Source organism: Typopeltis vanoorti, chromosome 20 (genome assembly GCF_054136105.1).
Source record: "Typopeltis vanoorti isolate ZY-2024b chromosome 20, IOZ_Tvanoo_1.0, whole genome shotgun sequence".
Lineage (NCBI taxonomy): Eukaryota > Metazoa > Arthropoda > Arachnida > Uropygi > Thelyphonidae > Typopeltis > Typopeltis vanoorti.
The window spans coordinates 45,631,903-45,654,820 of NC_143568.1; the positions used below are offsets into that span (position 1 = coordinate 45,631,903).

Sequence of the window (22,918 nt, forward strand, 5' to 3'; positions counted from 1 at the left end):
ACTGAGAGTGAGACTTAATTCATTTTAGCTTGGCATTATTTGCAAGATATTCTTTGAACAGTAAAGCTAGCAAGAAGATTTTTTTTGTAGTTGTTGTTTCATTCTATCCTTTTTTTTTTTTTTTATTTACATGGTACAAATCAGTCTTACTTTTATCTTTTTCTTTTTTTCATAAATGCATATTAAAGTAAAACAAAAATTCCATTTTTAAAGTAAATATTCCTAAACTGAATACAGTAACTAGAATAGCAATAGTAATATCCCCTCCTTTCATATAATAGACCAATATGCTTACATAGTTGTTTCTTGTTGAGTTTCTTTTCTTAATGTTTTCATTTTTAAATTAACATTTTAAATGCAAATCTATATAACATAATAAGCATTCCAATTATGAAGGTGCTCTTTTCATAAACTGCTTGCCTATTATCTGATTACATATAATGAAATACAATATGTTCTACTAGAACAAGGTTATGTTCTAGTAGAGCATTTTTTATTTTTAATTAATTTATGTCCAATGTAATTATGGACCTTGCTTTGTGCTGTTATAACTCTGTATTTATTTCTCCCAGTCAGTGTTAAATGAGTGAAGCAATAATCTTCATCATCTGATATATATCTTCAACTAGTTTCAGTTTCCATTATTATTAGCTGTTCAAACCAGGTATCATCAGCTCTTATATACTGATTTTCTAAAGCAGACCTAATAGCATTAATCCCTATATTATCTCCACTGAATTCTTTTCCTGAACATTTTTGCTTAAAACACTTGTTTTGCCAACCTTACATTTCCCATTCTGTTCAAGTGGTTAACATATAAGAATATAAGTGCTACTGTATTTTCAGAGGATAGATAGATAGAACAAAGCAGTTGGAAATGTGTTTGTGTATGTGTGGTGGTGGGTACTGCTGATCACAGCAGTTGTGACAAACAAAAAGAGAAGCGTAGCCTAAGATAGCATTAAGAAAGGCAGTGAATCTGAAGCTATCTGACGTGAGATAAACTCCAAGTGAACAAAATATATGGTTGGTTGCTGCTATAGGCCAGGGGATGCACAAGGAGATGAAATGTAGATGACATGCACTGACAAGTTAACTCAATTAGCACAGAGCAATAATTATGATGAGAGATACCAACTTTGATGTATAATTCTGCTTAATGCTACTCATCCATTTAACACTGATCTGTGTACATTCCATTTAATTCACCCAAATGTGCCTTTTCCTTATTTGACATTTGGGGGGAAGGAAATAGAATTTATGCAGCCACTGATAGAAAATTACCTAAACCAGCATATGATGAGGGAGACCTAGAATTCTAGAATGCTGGATCTGATGCTAACAAAGGATCTGTCCATAATCAAAGTAGCTATTCTGCCTCCAATAGTGGAGAATGATGATGTAGTCATGACCTGGGAGGTGGATAAGCATATGGAATTTTTTAAGAAATGGGTATATGCAGAACTAAAAGCTGGTGATTATGATTAACTAAGATGGCAACTTAGTGAAATGCCATGGCATACATTCAGGAAGTACTACAGAATAAGAATGACTGTACACACAGAATGCATGAGGTTTTTCTTCAGCTTTCACTCTATACAGTAATAATGTGCAAAATTAATCTTTGCTTGTGGAAGACTGACTTTCTCACCAGACTATGATTTATCATATTGCAATTAAGGTTGTTAATAGTTAGTTATGGCATGTGAGTTAGACCGTTGTTTGGTCAAATGGGAATACTGTAAGGAAAAGGTGTTAACAGTGTATATGAAATGATCGTGGAGATATTTGAAGAGAACGGTATTAGACTGCATACTCATGGTCAGAAAAATAAATTAGGGTGGTGTTAAATGGATAAGTAACATCAAGCAAAAGCTTCGAGAGGGAAGGGGGATTTCTGTGGAAAGAATATAAAGAGAAATGTGATAAGTAAGCTCATGAGCTGTCAGGCAGAGAAAAGAGGGTAACCAGAATAGTAAAAAAGGTGAAACCAGATTATGAGGAGAAAATTAGCCAAGCAGGTTGAAGAGTTTTCACCATGCAGGAAGTAAAAGGAAGAATGTATATGGATGGATAACTTTAACGAATGTGGGTGGCAGAGAGGTAACAAAGCACAAGAAATAGTTGAATTACTCAGTATCACTTTGCAAAGGTGTATTTATCTACGCTGAGATAATGCAGTGACTAATGTATAAGCGACTGATCTGAGAATGGAAGTACATCATCTGAATGTCTAAATATTAAGAAATGTTAATGTGAACACAGCAACAGGATTGGATAGGCATATCAGCAAGTGTGTTATGAGAAACTAAGCTACATGGCAATGTAGCTTAGTTAGCTTACATGGCAAATATGATCTGGTGTGAGATTAAGGCCAGTAAGATATATATACAAAATATACAGTTGGTTGTTGCTATAGGCCAGAGTTTCACAGATGATCTGGAAGACATGCATTGCCAAATTAGTACAATGAGTACAGATTGAGTGATCATTATGGGAGACTTTGACTACGGAGATATAGACTGGAAGGAAGAAAGATCACATGGCAGGAAGGAAATAGAATTTAGACACCTGCTAGGCAACGTGATGGAGGGGACTAGGGGTTGGGAGAGTATTGACCTGGCCATAGGATCAGAAGAGCTATCCATTAAAAAGGTGATAACATTGCCTCCATTTGGTGAAATGGAATTGCCTCCATTAGGAATATTCTACCAAGAAGGGGTGTTTGTGGAACTACAAGGCAGGTGATTATAACATGCGTAGGAAGAAATCTGCACCATGGCTTAAAACACTGCAGGGTAAGGATATTAGTAGTTAAGGTTCATCCAGAGCAGTGGTTCTCGAAGTCAGGGTGCATTTAAAATCCTACAAATAATTGTAGGTGCACTATATACAAATTTCTGAGAAATATGTTATAATAATTAAGTCAAATATTACAGAAAAAAAATAATGCGATAAAAAAAAAAATAAAATGAAACATACCTTAAGTTTATTCATTCTTGTGTTTATGAGAAACATGAGCCTGATGTGTTTATGAGAAACATGAGCCAAATATATGCCCAAACATTGAAGCCTAGCAATTGCTTCAATGTTTGGGCATATATTTGAAAGGCAAACTCTCATTTCCTCGTCAATACATTGACGAGTTCCTCTCTCTTTACACTTAATTGTGGTGAGGGTAGAAAATACTAATTCACATAAATATGATGTTGAAAATTGTAGTAAAATGTTCAAAGCTTTTTTAGATATTGACACATATTCTTCTTTTATAGAAATCCAAAAAGCTTCAAGAGACAATTCCTTATGTTTAATCATCAATCCACAATCAGTGGATATAACTGCCAGTTCTTCTTCTTCTGTTAAACCAAAATCACTTGAAGTTTCCATAAATAAGTTTCTAATCCAATCGTATTGTTCAGTGTTAAGTGATGGAAAATAAGAACTCAATTTTTCTTCAAAACTTGTTAAATGTTCAACTATTATTGGAAGTGTTTCATTTATGCAAGTGTTACTTACCAATGGAAACATTTCCAAATTACCTTCAACAGCTTTTCTTTTCCAAATCTGTAGTTTTCTCTGAACGCTTTCATTTTGTCAGTGGATGTGAGAATATTTTTTTCTTTCCCTTGCATGCTAGTATTCAAAATATTGAGCTGCTGAAATATATCGGCCAAATACTGTACCCTGGCAATCCAAAATTCGCACCGAAGGAGGTTACAAAAATGTAATTGTTTCATCTCTTCACAAAACGCAAGAAGTTCTTGTCGTAGCTCGTGTACACGGGTAAATACTTTCCCCCTTGACACCCACCTCACCTCAGTGTGTAAAAGCAGCCATCTGTGTTGTGAATCCATATCGATACAAAGCTTTTCGAATAAACGCAATTTGACAGGTCTTGTTTTAATAAAGTTTACCATCTGAACAACTTGATCTAAAACTTCTCTTAATTTTTCTCCCAATGTTTTTGCCATCAAGGCCTCCCTATGAAGAAAGCAATGAGTTACAATAACATTCTCATTTTGTTTTTTTACAAAAGATGTAATGCCCTTAACACAGCCTACCATGGAAGGGGCTCCATCTGTACAAATGCCTACACGCAACTTCCATGTTAACTGCCATTTATCAAGATAGCTATTCAAAATATTAAAAACGTCCTTACCTTTTGTAGACACACTTAATTCTTTGAAAAAAAGAAACTGATTTACTATTTGAATTTCATTAATAAAATGGAAGAATGCTAAGAGTTGCGCCTTGTTGGTAATGTCTGTTGACTCATCAACTTGCAATGCAAAATTTGAATACTGAAGTTTATTACTGCATACATTTTTCTCGATATCAGAAGACATTTCTATAATACGCCTGTGAACTGTATCGTTGGACAGAGGAATCTTGCTTATTTTCATTGCTGCTTCATTTCCTAGCATTGTCATGATCATTTTTTTGCATGCAGGCAAAATAAGTGACTCACCTAAAGTATGATCTTTCATATTTTTTGCTATCAGTTCTGAGACTTGATAAGAAGCGATTTGAGCTTTATCAGAAACAGCCATTATACTTTTAAAAGAATTTGCCGCTTTTGTTTGCTGTTCAGACAATCTCTTGAAAAAACTTACAGATTTATCTTGTAAATTAGAGTGTATAGTTTTAAAATGTTTACTCAATGTACTAGGAAGCAATGATTCATTTGCCATTTTACATCCACATACTAAACATAACGGCAAAGGAGGATCTTCGCTTCCGGTTCAAGTGAAACCAAAGCTTAAATAACTTTCATTATATTTGCGAGTAGGCCGCGATTTTGCTTTCTTACTTGCACTTAACTTTTGCTCACTTCCAGAATCTGATTTTTCAATATCACACTTCTTTTTGAGAAATCTATCCATTTTATTTGGGTGTATTTATCTGAAAATAAGTAATATGCACATAACATCCACTTCCAACACTTTTAAAATAAGTAATATTTTAAAATAATTTTTTAAAATAAGTAATATACACAACAAGAATAAACCATATTCTTGTTCTCTTTGCAAGAAAAACCGCTGTTAATTAACATAATAATGATGTGTTGACAAAAAGAGCAGCATATCTGTAATGAAAAGGTATAATAGAGTAACTATATTTATTTTTATATCTGGACACATATTTCTCTGGAATACCACAGGGCGCACCAGTGCACCCTTTGAGAACCACTGATCTAGAGGAAGCATTATTAAATTACATACCTAGGGTAAGGAGGGTTAATAAGGTAGGAGTTAGTTGGATGAGTCATATCATTAAGCACGAGCTGTAGAAGAAGAAAATGCTGTGGAGGATATATAAAGAGAAAGGTGATGAGCAAACTCAAGAACAGTACAAGGCTCAAGCAAGACAAGGAAGGCAAAATCTCATTATGAGAAGAATCTAGCTGAGAAGACCAAAGGAAATCTCAAAGAGTTCTTTCATTATGGCAAGTAAGAGGAAGAATGACTGGAAAATTAACCTTAATGAATGATGGTGGTCACGAGGAGACAGAAGCAGATAAAATAGTTGAGGTACTGAGTAACTACTTTGCAAGGATATATCATCCTAGTGGGGTTACTTCTTTAACCTATGTGACAGACACTAATGTGGGAACAGAGGTGGATGAATTGGAGGTTCTTAGGATATTGCAGAATCTCAATGTAAATACAGCTGTGGGATTAGATGGGAAATCAGCTACACTTTTGAGAATGTGCAAAGGAACTGCAATGCCTTTGACGAAGCTCTAAGTCTCAGCTCTGGTAGAGTTCCAAGGGAGTTAAAGAGGACAAAATAATTCCCTTACATGAGGGAAGTTCTAAGAATGCATTAGCAAATTATATACCAATCAGTATCTCAGGAGTGGTGGTAAAAGTACTAGAAAAATTGGTGAAAAAGAGAATTCAAGAATGGTTAGATAAAAATATGATATTGTACGAAGGGCAACATGGCTTTGTGAAAGGTCAGTCATGTCTTAATAATTTACTAACTTTTTATAATTGAGTAACAGCTGAGTTGGATAAAGGAAATGTTACATGACGATTTTGCAAAGGCATTTCACAGAATACCACATGGAACTATGTTACACAAACAAGAACATATGGGGACAGGATATGACACTGGTTGTGGCGGCTGAACAGATATCAAAAAGTCGTATATGGAGGGACAGAATAAAGGCGAAAATAAAGGTTGCTGTTTAATTTGTACATAAATGATATTTCAAACCTGAAAAGAAATATTCTGTTGTTTGCTGACGATGCAAAATTAGGTAGAGTAATAATTAATCAAGGTGATGTGGAGATCTTTCAGGATGATTTAAATAGGTTGTCATTATGGGCTAAAGATAATGAGTGTATCAAGAAATGTAGTGTTATTCATTTTGGAAAAAATGGATTACAAGCCATGTATGTATCGCATTGATGGCACTGCACTCCTGGAAATAGATGAAGCTAGAGATTTAGAGGTGGTGGTAGTCAGAGAGTTAAAGTTTAGAGGACATACTGCTAAGCTTGCTAAGGTAGCCCATAAGATTACTTGGCTATTGAAGAACACATTAACAAGTAGAGATAAGTTGTTATTCCTCTTATAAGGCTTTGATATGTACACATTTGGATTGCTGTGCTCAAGCCTGGTCCCCTGGGTTTCCTGGGGATGAGGAAGCAGTGGAGAAGATTCAGAAGGGAGGGACAAAAATGGTGAGTAGCCTGTGGAATGTTCTCTATGAGGATAGATTGAAGGCATGTGGAATGTAGAAGTTCATGAATAGGAGAAAAAGAGGAGATATGATAGAAACATTTAAGTTCCATAAAGGATTTTACAGGATACATGAAGTGCAAATGTTGCAACATTTCCCCAACAAGGACCAGAACTAGGGGGTCATCCCTGGAAGTTGAATAAAGGTGTGGTTAGTAGGGGTGACAAGACTAGATTTTTTGCTTGGAGCATTGTGAATGAGTAGAATGGGTTGCCAGAGTCAGTTGTAAGTGATTTGTCTATTAATGGGTTCAAGGAGAGGTATGATAGATTGTGCGGTTAAATCAAATCTCCCGCACTCAGTCTTCAGACTCCGTATAATAATAATAGTTTTGTTAAATAAACGAGAATCCAATTTATATACATTTTTATGTGACTCCTTGTCCACTAAAGGTTGGAACTATATACTAGTACAGTAGGCATCTTGGACCCTTACTCAGAGAGACATCCAAAGACTGGAGATCACTCAGAGAAGCATGATGGGAATTACAAGAAGGGACCTGAAACAGAATACATGGATAAGAAGGATGACAAGCGGTGCTTAAGGTTCAAAGCTATATAACAGGAGAGCCTATAAAGGAATGCAGAGATCTGATCAGGACTTCTGACCTAATGTCCAATCCTCACCTTCTCATGGTGCAAACTGTTAGGTATCTACCTGGATATTGAACGAACAAGGATGGGCTAGCAATTTGGGATTTAGCCGACCAAATTGTATTCTTTGTTGGCTTACCAAAATAAAAAAATGATGGTACAACATGACAGAATTTCATGCTGGCTGGGAAGTCGCCTTGTTAAAGGCCCCCCTGGTTTTCGCCAGAGAACCAGGGCAAACTGTGAAAAGTCAGCTACTGGAACAAATCCTAAAACCCACCCCAACTCAACATGACCAGAGTTCAAGATCGGTACTATCAACATAAGAATTCTGAATGGCAAAGAAATGGAGCTAGCTGAGGAATTAGATAAGTACCAGATCGACATAACAGGGGTAACTGACACAAAAAAGGCAAAAACTGGTGAGATCTTTCTGAGCAATAAATACAAAAAGTGATATTCAGGCAATGACAATCAAGGAAAAGAAGGAGTAGCCATAGTATTCAACACTAAATAGGAAGCTAATCTTCTTGCAGTCTCAAGTAGAGTGATGTGGGCAAATATTAGAATGGGGGAACAGGACATTGAAACTTATTTGTGCCTATGGTCCTACAGAAGTTCTACTAAAGTAGAAGTGGAGGAATTTTTTTGAGGCTTTAGAGAAAGCAACTGACACAATGAAAAAGGAAAAGTTGTTCCTTGTTGGGGATCTAAATAGTAGAGTAGGAAATGATTGTCAGACATAGAAAAATATTTTGGAAAAATTTCAAGAAAAGAGCAAAGCTAATAATCATCATCATCAAATTCATGGCATGTAGCCTCAAGGGGTGTACATGATATGATAGTACTACATGAAATATTTACATCTTTACTATTTTTAATATGGGATATTTTAATATTTTTAATATGACAATTTTTAATATGGGATAATAGTAACTTCCTATCTAAAATTTTTAATATGATATTGCCATTGATAATAGTAACTTCCTATCTACAATTTTCCTCCAAATCAGTCTGTTACCTGTCAAGACTCCAAAATTACCAGATCTTATATTTCTATCGTTTAAGGCACTTTGTACTGTATCAATCCATCTATATCTTGGTCTTCCTCTGGGTTGTTTTTCCTGCCAACCTGGCAGAGAACACTTGTTTTGCTAATCTTTCCTCGCCCATTCTGTTTAAGTGACCATACCACCTGAGATTAGCTCTACTAATGCATTCCTGATTGTTGACAATGTCCAGTTATTTCCTAATATCCTCATTTTTAATATGATATTGCCATTGATGCCATCTGTTCATGCCTCTAATCTTTGGTCAAGTGTTTTACTTCTGATCCAGCTCTCAGATCCATAAGTTAAAACTGGCTTGAACACTGCCTTGTATACAGCTAATTTAGTATTCCGACTAATTTCTCTCTTATTCCATATGAATTTATTCAATTGACTTCCTACCATACCAACTTTGTTGATTCTGTTGTCTATTTCCATATTTAATTTACCATCTTCATTAAAATTTGTGCCTAAGTAACTTAAATGTTTTACTTGTTCCACAGGTTCTCCGTTCAAAACACAGTTGATATTTTCAACGATTCTACCTATATTCAATATCTATTACAACAGTTATTCAATTTAGTCAGGCAATCTTACAGATAAGTAGTGGATTTATTTGGAAGTATAACATCATCTGCATAAAGCAAAGAGCTGACATTAACATCTCCAATTCTGATATCAGGTTTAATACCACATTCCTTCATAATGTGATCCATATAGATAATGAATAACAGAGGGGATAATGTACATCCTTGTCTGACACCAGATTTAACATTAAACCATCTTCGTGTACTTCCTTCAATTCTAACTGCTGACTTGCAACTCAAATAAAGACAAAGTATTGCTTGAAATAATGCCCCATTGACACCATATAACTAGTGTATTGAATAGCTTCTCTCTTGGTACCTTGTCGTATGCCTTTTCCAGATTGACAAAACTTAAATATAGATCTTTGTTATATTCCCATGCTTTTTCAACTATTTGTCATAAAGTGAAGATCTGATCCTGACAGCCTCTATTTGACCTGAATCCAGCTTGTTCTTCACAAAGCTTTTCTTCCACAATTCTTCTCAACCGTTTATCAAGTATACTTGCATAAATCTTGCCTGGAACACTCAGTAGGGAAATAACTCTGTAATTCTCACATTCAGTTTTATTTCCCTTTTTATATATGGGTACTATTAGAGCTCTACTCCAATCATCAGGAATTCTTCCCTCTGTCCAAGCCTTCTGTACTATGCAGTGCAGCCACTGTAAGACTTTTATACCACCATACTTCAGCATTTCTGGTCGAGTATTATCTACTCCTGCTGGCTTTCCACATTTCAAGCCTTTGATGGCTTTTTCTACTTCAAGTATGGATATGTATTCCTGAATGTATGACTGTTTTTTTACCACTGTGCTATCACTGTTTGTTTCCTTTAGCAGTTTTTCGAAGTAATTACTCCATACTTCAAGGATATCTTTTTCTCCTGATTTCATGTCACCTTTATCATCTCTAACTCCTTTTACAGCACTCTTTCCTCCATTTCTAAGCTTCTTCAACAATCTCCAGAATATCTTTCCACCTTCTTGATATTTATTTTCTATGTTCTTGCCAAAGTTGTCGCATTACTTTTGTTTAGCTAATTTTACACAGTGTTTAGCTTTCTTACATTTGTCTCTGTATTCTCTAAGAGCACAAGCTGACTTATTTGCCAGGAACTTTTGATATGCTTTCTTCTTTTCCTTCACTGCCTCTTTAACTTCCTGTGTCGACCCACCATGGAGTTCTAATTTTTCTATCCTTGCCAAGAACCTCACCACATGCCTCTCTGGCTGAATCAATCAGTTTTCTTCAAGGTTTGCCACTGAATCTCCAAAGTTTGGTTCTTGTTCTTAAATTCTTTCATTTTTTCTTCAATAATCTTTGTGTATTTTAGTCTATATTTCACATCTGAGAGCTGCTCAACTTTTATTCGCTTTAAAACTTTCTTACATGTCATTCTTTTCAATATGAAATTCAATTTTATCCTGCTCAAGACTAAACAGCGATCACTTCCAATTTCAAATCTTTTGGACACTCTGGTGTCCTGCACCAGAGAGAAAACATCACTATCAACAATAACATAGTCAATAAAACTTTTCTTATTCCTTGCCTCTTCTCTCCATGTGAATTTGTGCACATTTTTATGTTGGAACATGGTGTTAGTAATAACCAGTCCATGTCCTGAACAGAAATCCAACAGGTATTTGCCATTATTATTAGCTTTGCTCTTTTCTCCAAATTTTCCCAAAATATTTTTGTATGTCTGACAATCACTTCATACTCTGCTATTCAGATCTCCAACGAAGACCAACTTTTCCTTTTTCATTGTGTCAGTAGCTTTCTCTAGTCTAAAAAAATTCCTCCACTTTTACCTTAGTAGAGCCTTCTGTGAGACCATAGGCACAAATAAGTCTCATTGTCCAGTTCCCCATTGTGATATTTGCCCACATCACTCTATTTGGGACTGCCTGCCATTCAAGAAGATTAGCCTCATATTTAGTGTTGAATACTATGGCTATCCCTTCTTTTCCTTGATTGTCATTGCCTGAATATAACGTTTTGTATTTATTGCTCAGAAAGATCTCACCAGTTTTTTGTCTTTTTTGTTTCAGATAACCCTATTATGTCGATCTGGTACTTATCTAATTCCTCAGCTAGCTCCATTTCTTTGCCATTCAGGCTTCTTATGTTGATAGTACAGATCTTTAACTCTGGTGATGTTGAGTTCGGGTGTGCTTTCAGATTTATTCCAGTAGCCGAATTTTTGCCTGGTTTCCTGGTGAAAACAACAGGGGCCTTGTTTAACTGGGCGACACCGCAGCAGGCATGAAATTTTGTCATGTTGTACCATCCTTTTGTATATTGATTTAAGCCAATAAGAATACAATTTGGTCGCCTAAATCCAAAATTGCCAGCCCATCTGTGTTTGTTCAGCATCCAGGTAGATACCTAACAGGGTGCACCACGAGAAGGTGAGGATTGGACATTAGGTCAGAAGCCCTGGTCAGTTTTCTGCATTCCTTTAAAGGCTATGTGAGGTCTCCTCTCAGTTATACAGCTTTGACCCTTAAGCATCCCCGAAGCTACTAATAATAGCGAATACCTGTTGGATTTCTGTTCAGGACATGGACTGATTATTACTAACACAATGTTCCAACATAAAAATGTACACAAATTCACATGGAGAGAAGAGACAAAGAATAAGAAAGTCTCATTGACTATGTTATTGTTGATAGTGATGTTTTCTTCCTGGTGCAGGACACAGAGTGTACAGAGGAGTTCAAATTGGAAGTGATCACCATTTAGTCTTGAGCAGGATAAAACTGAATTTCATATTGAAAAGAAGAAAACATGTAAGAAAGTTTTAAAGCGAATAAAAATTGAGCAGCTCTCAGATGTGAACTGTAGACTAAAATACACAAAGATTATTGAAGAAAATATGAAAGAGTTTGAAAACAGGAACCAAACCTTGAAAGATTCAGTGGCAAACCTTGAAGAAAACCCTGATTGATTCAGCCAGAGAGGCATGTGGTGAGATTGTCTGCAAGGATAAAAAAATCATAACTCCATGGTGGACACAGGAAGTTAATGTGGCAGTGAAGGAAAAGAAGAAAGCATATAAAAAGTTCCTGACAAATAAGTCAGCTTGTGCTCTTAGAGAATACAGAGACAAATGCAAGAAAGCTAAACACTCTGTAAAACTAGCTGCACAAAATTCATGGGAAGACTTTCATGAGAACATAGAAAATAAATATCAAGAAGGTGGCAAAATATTCTGGAGGTTGTTGAAGAAGCTCAGAAATGGAGGAAGGAGTGTTTTAAAAGGAATTAGAGATGATAAAGCTCACATGAAAACTGGAGAAAAAAAGATATCCTTGAAGTATGGAGTAATTACTTCGAAAAATTGCTAAATGAAACAAGCAGTGATAGCACAGCAGTAAAAAACACTCAACAGGCATACAGTCTGGAATACATATCTATACTTGAAGCAGAAAAAACCCATCAAAGGCTTGAAATGTGGAAAGGCAGCAGGAGTAGATGATATTCAACCAGAAATGCCGAAGTATGGTGGTATAAAAGTCTTACAGTGGCTGCACTGCATAGTTCAGAAGGCTTGGACAGAGGGATGAATTCCCGATGATTGGAGTAGAGCACTCATATTACCCATATATAAAAAGGGAAATAAAACTAAATGTGAGAATTACAGAGGTATTTCCCTACTGAGTGTTCCTGGTAAGATTTATGCAAGTATACTTGCAAAACGTTTGAGAAGAATCGTGGAAGAAAAGCTTGGTGAAGAACAAGCTGGATTCAGGCCAAATAGAGGCTGTCAGGATCTGATCTTCATTTTATGACAAATAGTTGAGAAATCATGAGAATATAACAAAGATCTGTATTTAAGTTTTGTTGATCTAGAAAAGGAATATGACAAGGTGCCAAGAGAGAAACTATTCAATACGCTACAGTTATATGGTATCAATGGGGCATTATTTCAAGCAATACTTCGTCTTTATTTGAGTTGTAAGTCAGAAATTAAAATTTAAAGGAAGTACAAGAAGATGGTTTAATGTTAAATCTGGTGTCAGACAAGGATGTACAATATCCCCTCTGTTATTCATTATCTATATGGATCACATTATGAAGGAAAGTGGTATTAAACATGATATCAAAATTGGAGATATTAATGTTAGCTCTTTGCTTTATGCAGACGATGTTATAATTCTAAACAAATCTGCTACAAGTCTGCAAGATTCCCTGACTAAAATGAATTGTTATAATAGATATGGTATGAAGGTCAGCAATAAAAAGACAAAGACAATGAAAATAGGCATAATCGTTGAAAATGTTAACTGCGCTGTGAACGGAGAACCTGTGGAACAAGTAAAACATTTCAGCTACTTAGGTACGATTTTTAGTGAAGATGGTAAATTAAATATGGAAATAGACAACAGAATCGAGAAAGCTGTATGGTAGGAAGTCAATTGAATAAATTGATATGGAATAAGAAAGAAATTAGTCGGAACACTAAATTAGCTGTATACAAGAAAGTGTTCAAACTAGTTTTAACTTATGGATCTGAGAGCTGGGTCAGAAGTAAAACACTTGACCAAAGACTAGAGACCGCAGATATGAGAGTCCTGAGAAAGATTAGAGGCGTGAACAGATGGCATGAATGGCAATATCATATTAAAAACGAGGATATTAAGAAAGAACTTGACATTGTCAGCATCCAGGAATGGTTTAGCACAGCTAATCTCAGGTGGTATGGTCACTTAAACAGAATGGGCGAGGAAAGATTAGCAAAACAAGTGCACTCTGCCATATATATATATATATATATATATACACACACACATATAGAATAAACACCTTCCTTTCCCTTATCATTATTAATAGCTACAATATAACACTTCATAGTTATTTAGAAGTCTCACCTGTTTTGGTTTTCTTTGCTCTGGTAACAGCAATTATGTCAAACAGTACTTCTCCAATTTTTCTGCCAGTTCCACTTCTTTCATTGATACTTCTTATGTTGATATAGTGTCTGTCTTGAATTCTGCTACCATTCAGTTTGTTGCAGACTCTACTTGCTGGTCTTGGTTCCTGACAAAAAATGGAATATAATATCCCAGCTGACATGATATTTTATAATACCAGTTTTCGGTTTAAGTAGAGCATACAATTTGGTGAAATAAATCCCAAACTGCCAACCTATCCTCATTTGTTCAGTATCCAGGTAACCATTAGATACCTACTAATGAGGTGCACATTTCTCCTCCCACTTATCTAAATTTGACAGGCAATTCAAAATGAAAACTAAACAGAATGTTTGTAAAAAAATGGGAGACAAGAGTAAAGCTAATAATAATGGTAAGTATCTGATTAGATATTAGTTTAGGACATGGAATGATCCTTACTACACCATGTTTTAATATAATATGTGCATCATTCACATGAAGAGAACATAGAAAAGTCTTAATTAGGTATGCATATTTAGATACTGTTGTCACTAATGTTTTTAACAAAAGAAATAGATAAACAGATTTCTAGGGATATGATGAACTTTTTACTTATCGAAAATAGCTATCCTTATTCATTCACAAAAATATTCTTTCCATTACTTAGATCACCCTGGTATTTACAGTATTACTTGCTCCTACAAATGAAATATTTTAGTCAAATTGGAAGAATAACCAATGTTTGACTAAAAAGCTGCCACTTGGAGTTACAGACCATGCCATTCAATGAAAAAACTCTTACAGGTGTGAGACTGTTTTCAGAATCTGTTACAGCTCTACTAAAAATCTGAAACAATGCAGTCCCTCAGTAATGCAAAAATCACTAAACAAGATGAGATCTCTCTTTCTCTACTTGGACTGACATTACCTTGAGTCTCTATTGGCATAAATACATCACATCAATACCTTCCTCAACATCTAAAAAATAGGCTTTCTGTTACCTTAAATATACTATTTGTTACCCACCCAGCTACAACTATACAAATGCACCCATCCTTAGAATATCGTTCACATGTTTGGAATGGTGGACCTAAAACCTCCATTAAAATTTATTGATACTGTCCAGGAAAGACCAATTTGGCTCATAGGTGATCACTCCCTGACAGACTCACTTCAACCTGTTTCAGTTCTGTGTCTGTTCTACAAGCACACTCATCTACTGAACTGGCAACTGCCATTCCTCCACTTTCTGTTAGGCCTGTTAAAACAAGAGTAGCAACTATCAAACATCTTCCTGTTTTCACTACAACTATAAACACACCGAACCTGCTTCTCCTCTTCCTCTCTTATTCCATCTACCTCAGTCTTCTGGAACACATCCTTCCTCATCCTACAAATAATTGTAGCCTGCAACTCTTCAAGAAAATGTCAATCAACTTTTTTCACAACCTCCACATATACCTCCACACAGCACTAATGTGATTACAGGTCTACCTCACATGTATGAGATCAATAAATAAAAGTTAAATTTTTGAAAGAAAATTTGTCTTTTCTGAATAAGTATGCATAAACTATATATAAAATATATAACTACTATGCATTTTAATTTAAAAAGGATAGATTCTTTTTTTTTTTTATTCTATATAAAACAGATAATTATGAATGCCTTAAGAAAATATATTAACATACCAGCTGTATGACAGTAAGATATTTCTTCCACCAAAGATATTTCTGAATACCAGGCCCTAATGCTGATAGTCCATAATAGAGATACATCAGGACGTGAACAAATGAATTTGCCATAGCACCTGGAAGGGCTGCCAAAGGATAGTAAGATAATCATTTTTTAATCCCATTTCATTTCTTACATTAGATATATTTTAAATCAGATTTTTTCAATTTCTCCTTTTTAAAAACTAGTCTAATAACAATTAGCATTCTATATATGTCATAAAAGTTTTCATTTTGTTTTAATTCTTTCATTCAATAAATGCTTTAAAAACAGAATTAAAATATAATGCGGAAACAACATCAACAATAATATCCAAAAGAAGGGAAAATTTTACTTCAGAGATTGAATATAGAACTTCTGAAGATTTTCTTTATTATTAAGACAATGCAGCATACAATATTATTATTATCAACAGACCTTCATGGAATCAAAAGACTTATCATGGGAGGTCCCACTCTCATATACACACCTCATCATATCTTGACTTAAATGCATTCACTGTCCCTGCACTCGCCACACTCTCAGGCAATGCATTCCAATCACCTACCACTCTATGCAAAAAATCTATTATCACTCCCCCTTGCTAAAACCCACCTTATACAGCTTCCAAGGATGGCCTCTCATTCTCCCGTCTCCAGTATTCTATGATAAATCTCATCCACATTAATCTGATAATTGCCCCTTACCAACTTATACATCTCGATCATGTCTGCCCTATTCCTTATATCCACTTGGCTCTGTAATTTGCATTCTCTCAATCTATCCTCATATTCCACATCCCAGACCAGAAACCATCTAGTCAATCATATCTGAACCTTTTCCAACATCTCATCATCCTTTTGAAAACCTGGTAGCCAAATCTATGCATGCACAGTGATCCATATGTAGCCTGATCAAAGTCTTGTACAATGAAATCAAAACATCCTTACTTCTACACGTCCGTTTTCTCCACGTCAATCTAATAATTCACTGTGTTGTCCTCAATTTTAGCAAAGTGTCCACGAAATTTCAAGTCCCTATCCACCATCACCCCCCAGATCTTTTATCTCCTCGATATTCTCTAAATTATCCACACTGTTGTGTCGTGTCCCATTCTTATATCTTTTGATTTCCTTGAAGTCTTGCCAAAGTGTGGCACGTGGTATCTCTGGGTCACAAAGGAAATAGCCCGGGGGTCGAGCCAAAAGCTATGTGGCAGACACTTCGTTACCAACCTCTCATTAAGTCCTAAGAAAATTTATTTAAGCTGCGCCACTTAGGAGTCTTAGATTAATTAGAATGTTAATCAAGAAGTTGGTAAGAAGTGAAAAGATAACACAAGATATGCAATCGTGACCGTGAATTGTGTTCAAAATTCTCCCGCCCATATTCGTAACTAACTTTACAAGTGGTGCATCGAATTCCATAAAGAGACAAAATTGGTTAAAGAAAAACAAGGTTTATTTAGCATAATGTACATACTGTTAACAATACAAAATTAGAAAGTTAAGGAATAATTCATATCTGATAACTCTTATACCTTTCACATAAGACCCCATCAAAATTCAATCTACCTAAGTTACTCTACACATAGCATATTTCTTACACTTTAATCTCTATCTTTACAATCTCAATCAACTCTTACTCTATAGATCAAATCCTGTTTAAACATTCTTAAATACACACAATATTCAGATTCATACAGTGTTTGTCCTTTCATAATCTTCTATAACAAACAAGCCCTTTTTCATGCAGTCTCTCTTAATTGCTATCTCTGAGTCTCTTTTCATTAAAGTTCTACACAATATTAATTTCTGGATTCTCACACATATCAAATAATAAATTGTCTACTTATCTATACTCTTTTGTTGCTTTCTTTCCAATCATCGATGTCTGAAAGTGATCATCTCTTTGACTTCCTTTATCACAGCACTTCGGGCAGGTACGTTCCACGTGGCATAGCCTGCTGCAGTATCACGGGATTAGATTTCCCACTGATAATCCATTCGATCGCATGCCAGCGATGGACCTACACCCAGAGCTCCGATCAACCACGAGACGAACACAGGATACCAGAGAGAAGAGCGGGGGTTTGCTAGCCCTTTTATACTTCCTCCCTAACGGCCACCACCATAACTTTTGCCGTTCACACGCACGCAGAATTTGCCGTCACGTGTGCCTGACGTCATACTGTCCGATTATCTCCCGCTGCTTCTAAGCACGTTCTGTGAGCACAAGACCGCTCGAGGCAACTGTCTGCTTTGCCCCCCGAACTTCGAACTTACATTTACCCAGATTATGTTGGTTTGGTTCTTACACGTATATTCACAATAAGGGTTAATTCACACTAAAGATAATGTTGACCTTAATTCAGTATTAAATTATACATATAATATTTGCACACTTTTCCTACATATTGTTTTCTTTTATACAAGTAAATAACATCTCATTACTTTACAATTCTTCTTTTCTTTTCTTATTATTGTATTCAAAACTATTCATACCTAGATACCAAGCATATTTTAATGTTCCTTATTGGATGTTCGCTCTGTTATGCAATGATAAGATGAAACTTTAATATTCCAATTTATCAGGGTATAACAACACCAATCCTATACTTTCCATTCCATTTTTGCTTCCCAAATTTTAAAACCTTACACTTTGCAACATTAAGCTGACATCCCCACACACTCACCCATTCAGATAGTCTATTTAGGTCCTCTTGTAAAGCTACATCTGCTCTACTTCTCATAACTCTCCCCACTCACTATCTTTATTATTAATAAAAACTAGAAATGACAATAAGACCCAACTTTTTTTGCATCATCTGCAAACAACTGTATAGCACCATTTAAGCCCATTCAAATGCAATTTACATATAAATTAAACAACAATAGCCCACAAACAGACCCCCTGGGTATGCCACTAGTGACTTTCTTCTTGTGGAATATTACTCCCCATACACAACTTGCTGATACCTATCAGACAACTGATCTACACTCCAGCACATTAATCTACTATCCAATCCCATCTGTTCCAATTTAACTACTAGTTTGTCTTGCAGAAGTCTAATGAAAGCCTTTGTAAAATCTAAATATACTACTGTATATGCATCCCCCTTATCCAATATATTTGTCACCTTGTTTATTAAAACGCGATCTTCCTTTAGCAGCATTTTACAATACAATACTTTACAATATGGTCAACCAAGTTCTCAACTATTAGCCTATCCTCATTTGTTCAGCATTCAGATACCTAAAAACAATATGCACCACAGAAAGTAGGGACTGAATGCTTGGTTAGTACACAAAATTTCCTTCAAACTAAGTTCAAGTATCCTACCAGTCATCTAGATCTAGCTTAGACCACTAAGTGATTTGATAGTAAAAATAACATAAAATATATAATATAATAATAAAACGTAACATGTAATAATGGGACAACTTAAAGCTAGATAACCAGAAGAAGACTTTCACATGGCCATTCAAAGAATCCAAGAGAAATGACTAGTGCTTTGAACATATTATCCAATCCTCACCTTCTAGTGCAGTGCTTCCCAAACTTCTGGATGTCAGGGTCCCCTTTGCAAAAATTAAAATATTTCACGGCCCCCCTCGAAAAAAAAATCGTAATAGGGATATGTTATTATAATATTTATTGTATTTATATTCAATACAAAACATACACAGCGAATATTGCAAAAATCAAATGCATATATTACATTTTTTGCCTCTTACCGTTTGGTTCTGAAGACGATGCGGGCTGTTCTGGTAAAATACTGTCCTTTTTTTTTTTTTTTAGTCTGTTTCTGCTTCTTCTGATTGTTCGCAGGATTTTTTAATTTTTTTTATTTTTTACCAACCACTTATCCATCTCAGGGTTAAATTTTTTAACGTAGAATAGATCAAATAATATCACCACTTACCAATACTGGCACACCACAGACTGATAACATGAAATTAGTGAATATTACCTGAATAAGGGAATCCCCCGGACCAGGAACATTTTTCACTTTTGTGACTTTTCTCCTTTTACGGTAATTAAGCCTAACGCGAAACAGACAGCAAAGGCAGTCTGTTTATTAAAACGTGCATATGACTGGTGTGGTATTAAGAAAAGATCGCGCAACCGAAAGATAAAGCATAGCTAACAATTGAGTTGAAATGCTAACTCTCTTCAACCGAATTCCATATGTGAAACTGCCATAACATTCATTATATATATATATATATATATATATATATATATATATATATATATTACTTAGTTTTAACACTTTTACGAATTTTAACATGTTCGGTTGAATTTTATTGCTACCTTGGGAAATCGAACTCACATACATCTAATTAATAACAATAGTTTTTAGTTAGATACTGTGTTTGCCCATGCAACATATGGTTTTGTTTCAGTCTATACAGCATAGTTTCTGTATAAGGGGACATGTGATTCATTAATTAGTGTGTTTTTATCCCAGTTGTCTCTAATTGCACTATTTGTTGAGAAATATATTACACAGACTCCTCATACCTTATTCACTGGCATAATAAAAGTACTTATTTTTATTGCCTCTGCAGTATAGTGGCTCTTAGGGAGGGCGTGCTGTTTACCACTGCAAGCGAGTTACTATATCCCCACATGAACTTGTTTAAGCTTTTTTTCATGTGTGAAGTATATGCAAAACTTGTATTGGTAGCAGAAAACTAGCTCGGATGACAGTGATAATATAAAATGAGTTTTGATATGTATATAAAATCAATATCAACAGTCCCTGATTACGAACGTGTTATGAAAGGGACAGAAAGATTTGGAACTTCCCTGGAAAGCATTCGAAGTAAATACAATTAACCACTGCTTTGAAATGAAACATATGAATAAGCAATATTTACTAATATTCGTTAAGCGCCGAAATACGCAGGAAGCAAAGTTTGTGAACCAACACCAATGTGTAAATTTTTCCATTAAAATATAAAAATAACAAAAAAGAAATAATAAAAGTTAAATACGTTTCTTTTAAAATAAAAAAATATACTTAGTCTTAAAACATTTTAAATTTGTTTTCATTATTTCACGGCCCCCCCTCAACAAAACCTACGGCCCCCAAGGGGGCCGCGGCCCACAGTTTGGGAAGCGCTGTTCTAGTGGTATATCCCATTAATAGTATTGTATTGTCTTTAACCAAAAGACAATGATGGTGTAACAAGATGAAATGTCATGACAGCTGGGGCACTGCACAGTTAAACAAGACCCACCTGTTTTCACCAGTTAACCAACTGGTGAAAACAGGTGGGTCTTGTTTAACTGTGCCACCAACAGCAAAAAATGAGAAGTTAGCTACTGTACAAATTCCAACTCAAGCATCAGCAAAATTCAAGATAAGCCATCAGTATAAGAAGTATTCAATGGAAAAGAAGCAGAACTGGCCAAAGAATTAGAGAAGTACTATGTACATAAATGGTTACTGACAAAGACAAAAACAGATAAGATGTCTAAATAAGTACAAGATGTTATACTCTAATGGTGATCAGAAAAAGGAAGAACTATAGTATTAAACACTAAACGTGAAAATGGTCTTCTTGAATAAATACTGATCATAGCATTTCCAGTAATGTTAAGTGAGAGAAACATAAAAATGGGGAATGGGACAATAAGACTTATTTGTGCCTATGGTATCACAAAAGATTTGACTAATGAAGAAGTGGAAGAATTTTTTTAAGTCTCTAATGAGAAGAAAAAGGAAAGGCTGGTTCTTGTTGGAAATCTGAACAGGAGACAGGAAATGAAAACGAGACAGCCAAAACTGTTTTTTGAATCTGGAGTAACAATAATGGTAAGAACTCTGCTCAGGATATAAATTCGACATTATTAATATCTTGTTGCAAAATAAAGATGTGCTCAAATTCACATGAAGAAATTACAACAAATAAATCCTCATTGGCTAGGTCAGCATTTCCCAAATTTTTCCTATAACGGAACAATTCACAAATCTTGAAATTTTAATGGAACACCTTGGTTCGAGTCGCAGCATTTAAAATCATTCCAGGCTCATATTAATATTAATTTTGATAATTTTTCACAGAACACTTCACTTTCTGCAGAACACAATTTGTGAAACCCTGGGCTAGGTTATAGTAGATAGTGATATCTTCACAAAGGTCGAGGAACATAAGAGTGGTCTGAAAAGTTCTCGGCTAACAATGAAAAAACAAATTTATAATTTCAAAATTATTTTTATTTTCAACATAATCTCCCTTAAGACTAATATATTTATTCCAGCAATGGTCCAGTGCCATTATCCCGTCCCTGTAGTGGTTCTCAGTAAGATCTGCAAAATACCCCTCTACAGCTCCAATCACCTCTTGATTCGAAGAAAAACGCTGACCGCAAGGAAGAGCTTTAGTTTTGGGAAGAGAGGAAAGTCAGAGGGAGCCAAATCTGGGGAATAGGGTGGATTTTCCCATTGCCAAAACATCTTTGTGGGCAGGTGCATTGTCCTGATGAAAGATTTTTTTCTTCAGCAAACCGGGTCTTTTCTCATGAATTTTACATCTAATCTGGTTAAAAGGTCTGAATAATATTCCCCAGTTATTGTTTTACCCTTTTCAAGATAATTAATAAACAAAATACCTTTAGCATCCCAAAACACTGATGCCATGACTTTTCCTGCTGATGGAACCGAGTTTGTCTTCTTTGGCACTGAACAACCGGCTTCTGTCCACTGTTTTGACTGCTGTTTGTATTCTGGTGCGTAAAGGTGAATCCAAGTCTCATCCATAGTAATAAATTGATGCAAAATCAGTTTTATTCTTGTTAAAATGCTCCAAGCACTGTTCAGAGATTTTCATGTGAGTGCATTTTTGATCTGCTGTGAGCAAGCCTGGCACCCATCTTGCACAAAGCTTTTTCATACGCAATTCTTCATGCAAAATATATCCTACACGTTCTTTTGAAATACCTATAGTCACAGCAATTTCACGCAGTTTGACTTGCCAGTCATCCAATACCATATCGTGCACTTGATCAATGATTTCTGGTGTTGTTACACTTTTTGGATATCTTTCACGTGGATCATCTTCAAGGCTGTTACTGCCACGTTTAAACTCGGCAGCCCATTTCTTAATTGTCAAAAACGAAGGAGAAGAGTGCCTATAAACTTTTATGAACTTCGAATGAATTTCTTTCCAAGAAGGCTATAAAATTTATAAAGAATTTTATAACCGCATGATACTTAATTTTATCCATTTCAAGGGATATAGACAACACTTTTGCTTCAGACAGCTGTATAAAACAAACTATTTGATAGAATGACTTACAATTTTACATGGATGCT

At 35.3% G+C, this 22,918-nt stretch overlaps 1 protein-coding gene across 6 annotated transcripts in view; it reads right to left on the minus strand.

Annotated features, from left to right (window-relative positions):
* Window positions 1–22,918, minus strand: part of LOC150095405 (very long chain fatty acid elongase 4-like) — a 230,630-nt gene that overhangs the window by 21,761 nt on the left and 185,951 nt on the right. For all 6 annotated transcript variants that reach the window (XM_090409967.1, XM_090409968.1, XM_090409971.1 and 3 more), the window contains one exon: window positions 15,570–15,697. In XM_090409967.1, the coding sequence (XP_090266093.1) occupies window positions 15,570–15,697 (128 nt within the window). The remainder of the gene's footprint in view (window positions 1–15,569; window positions 15,698–22,918) is intronic.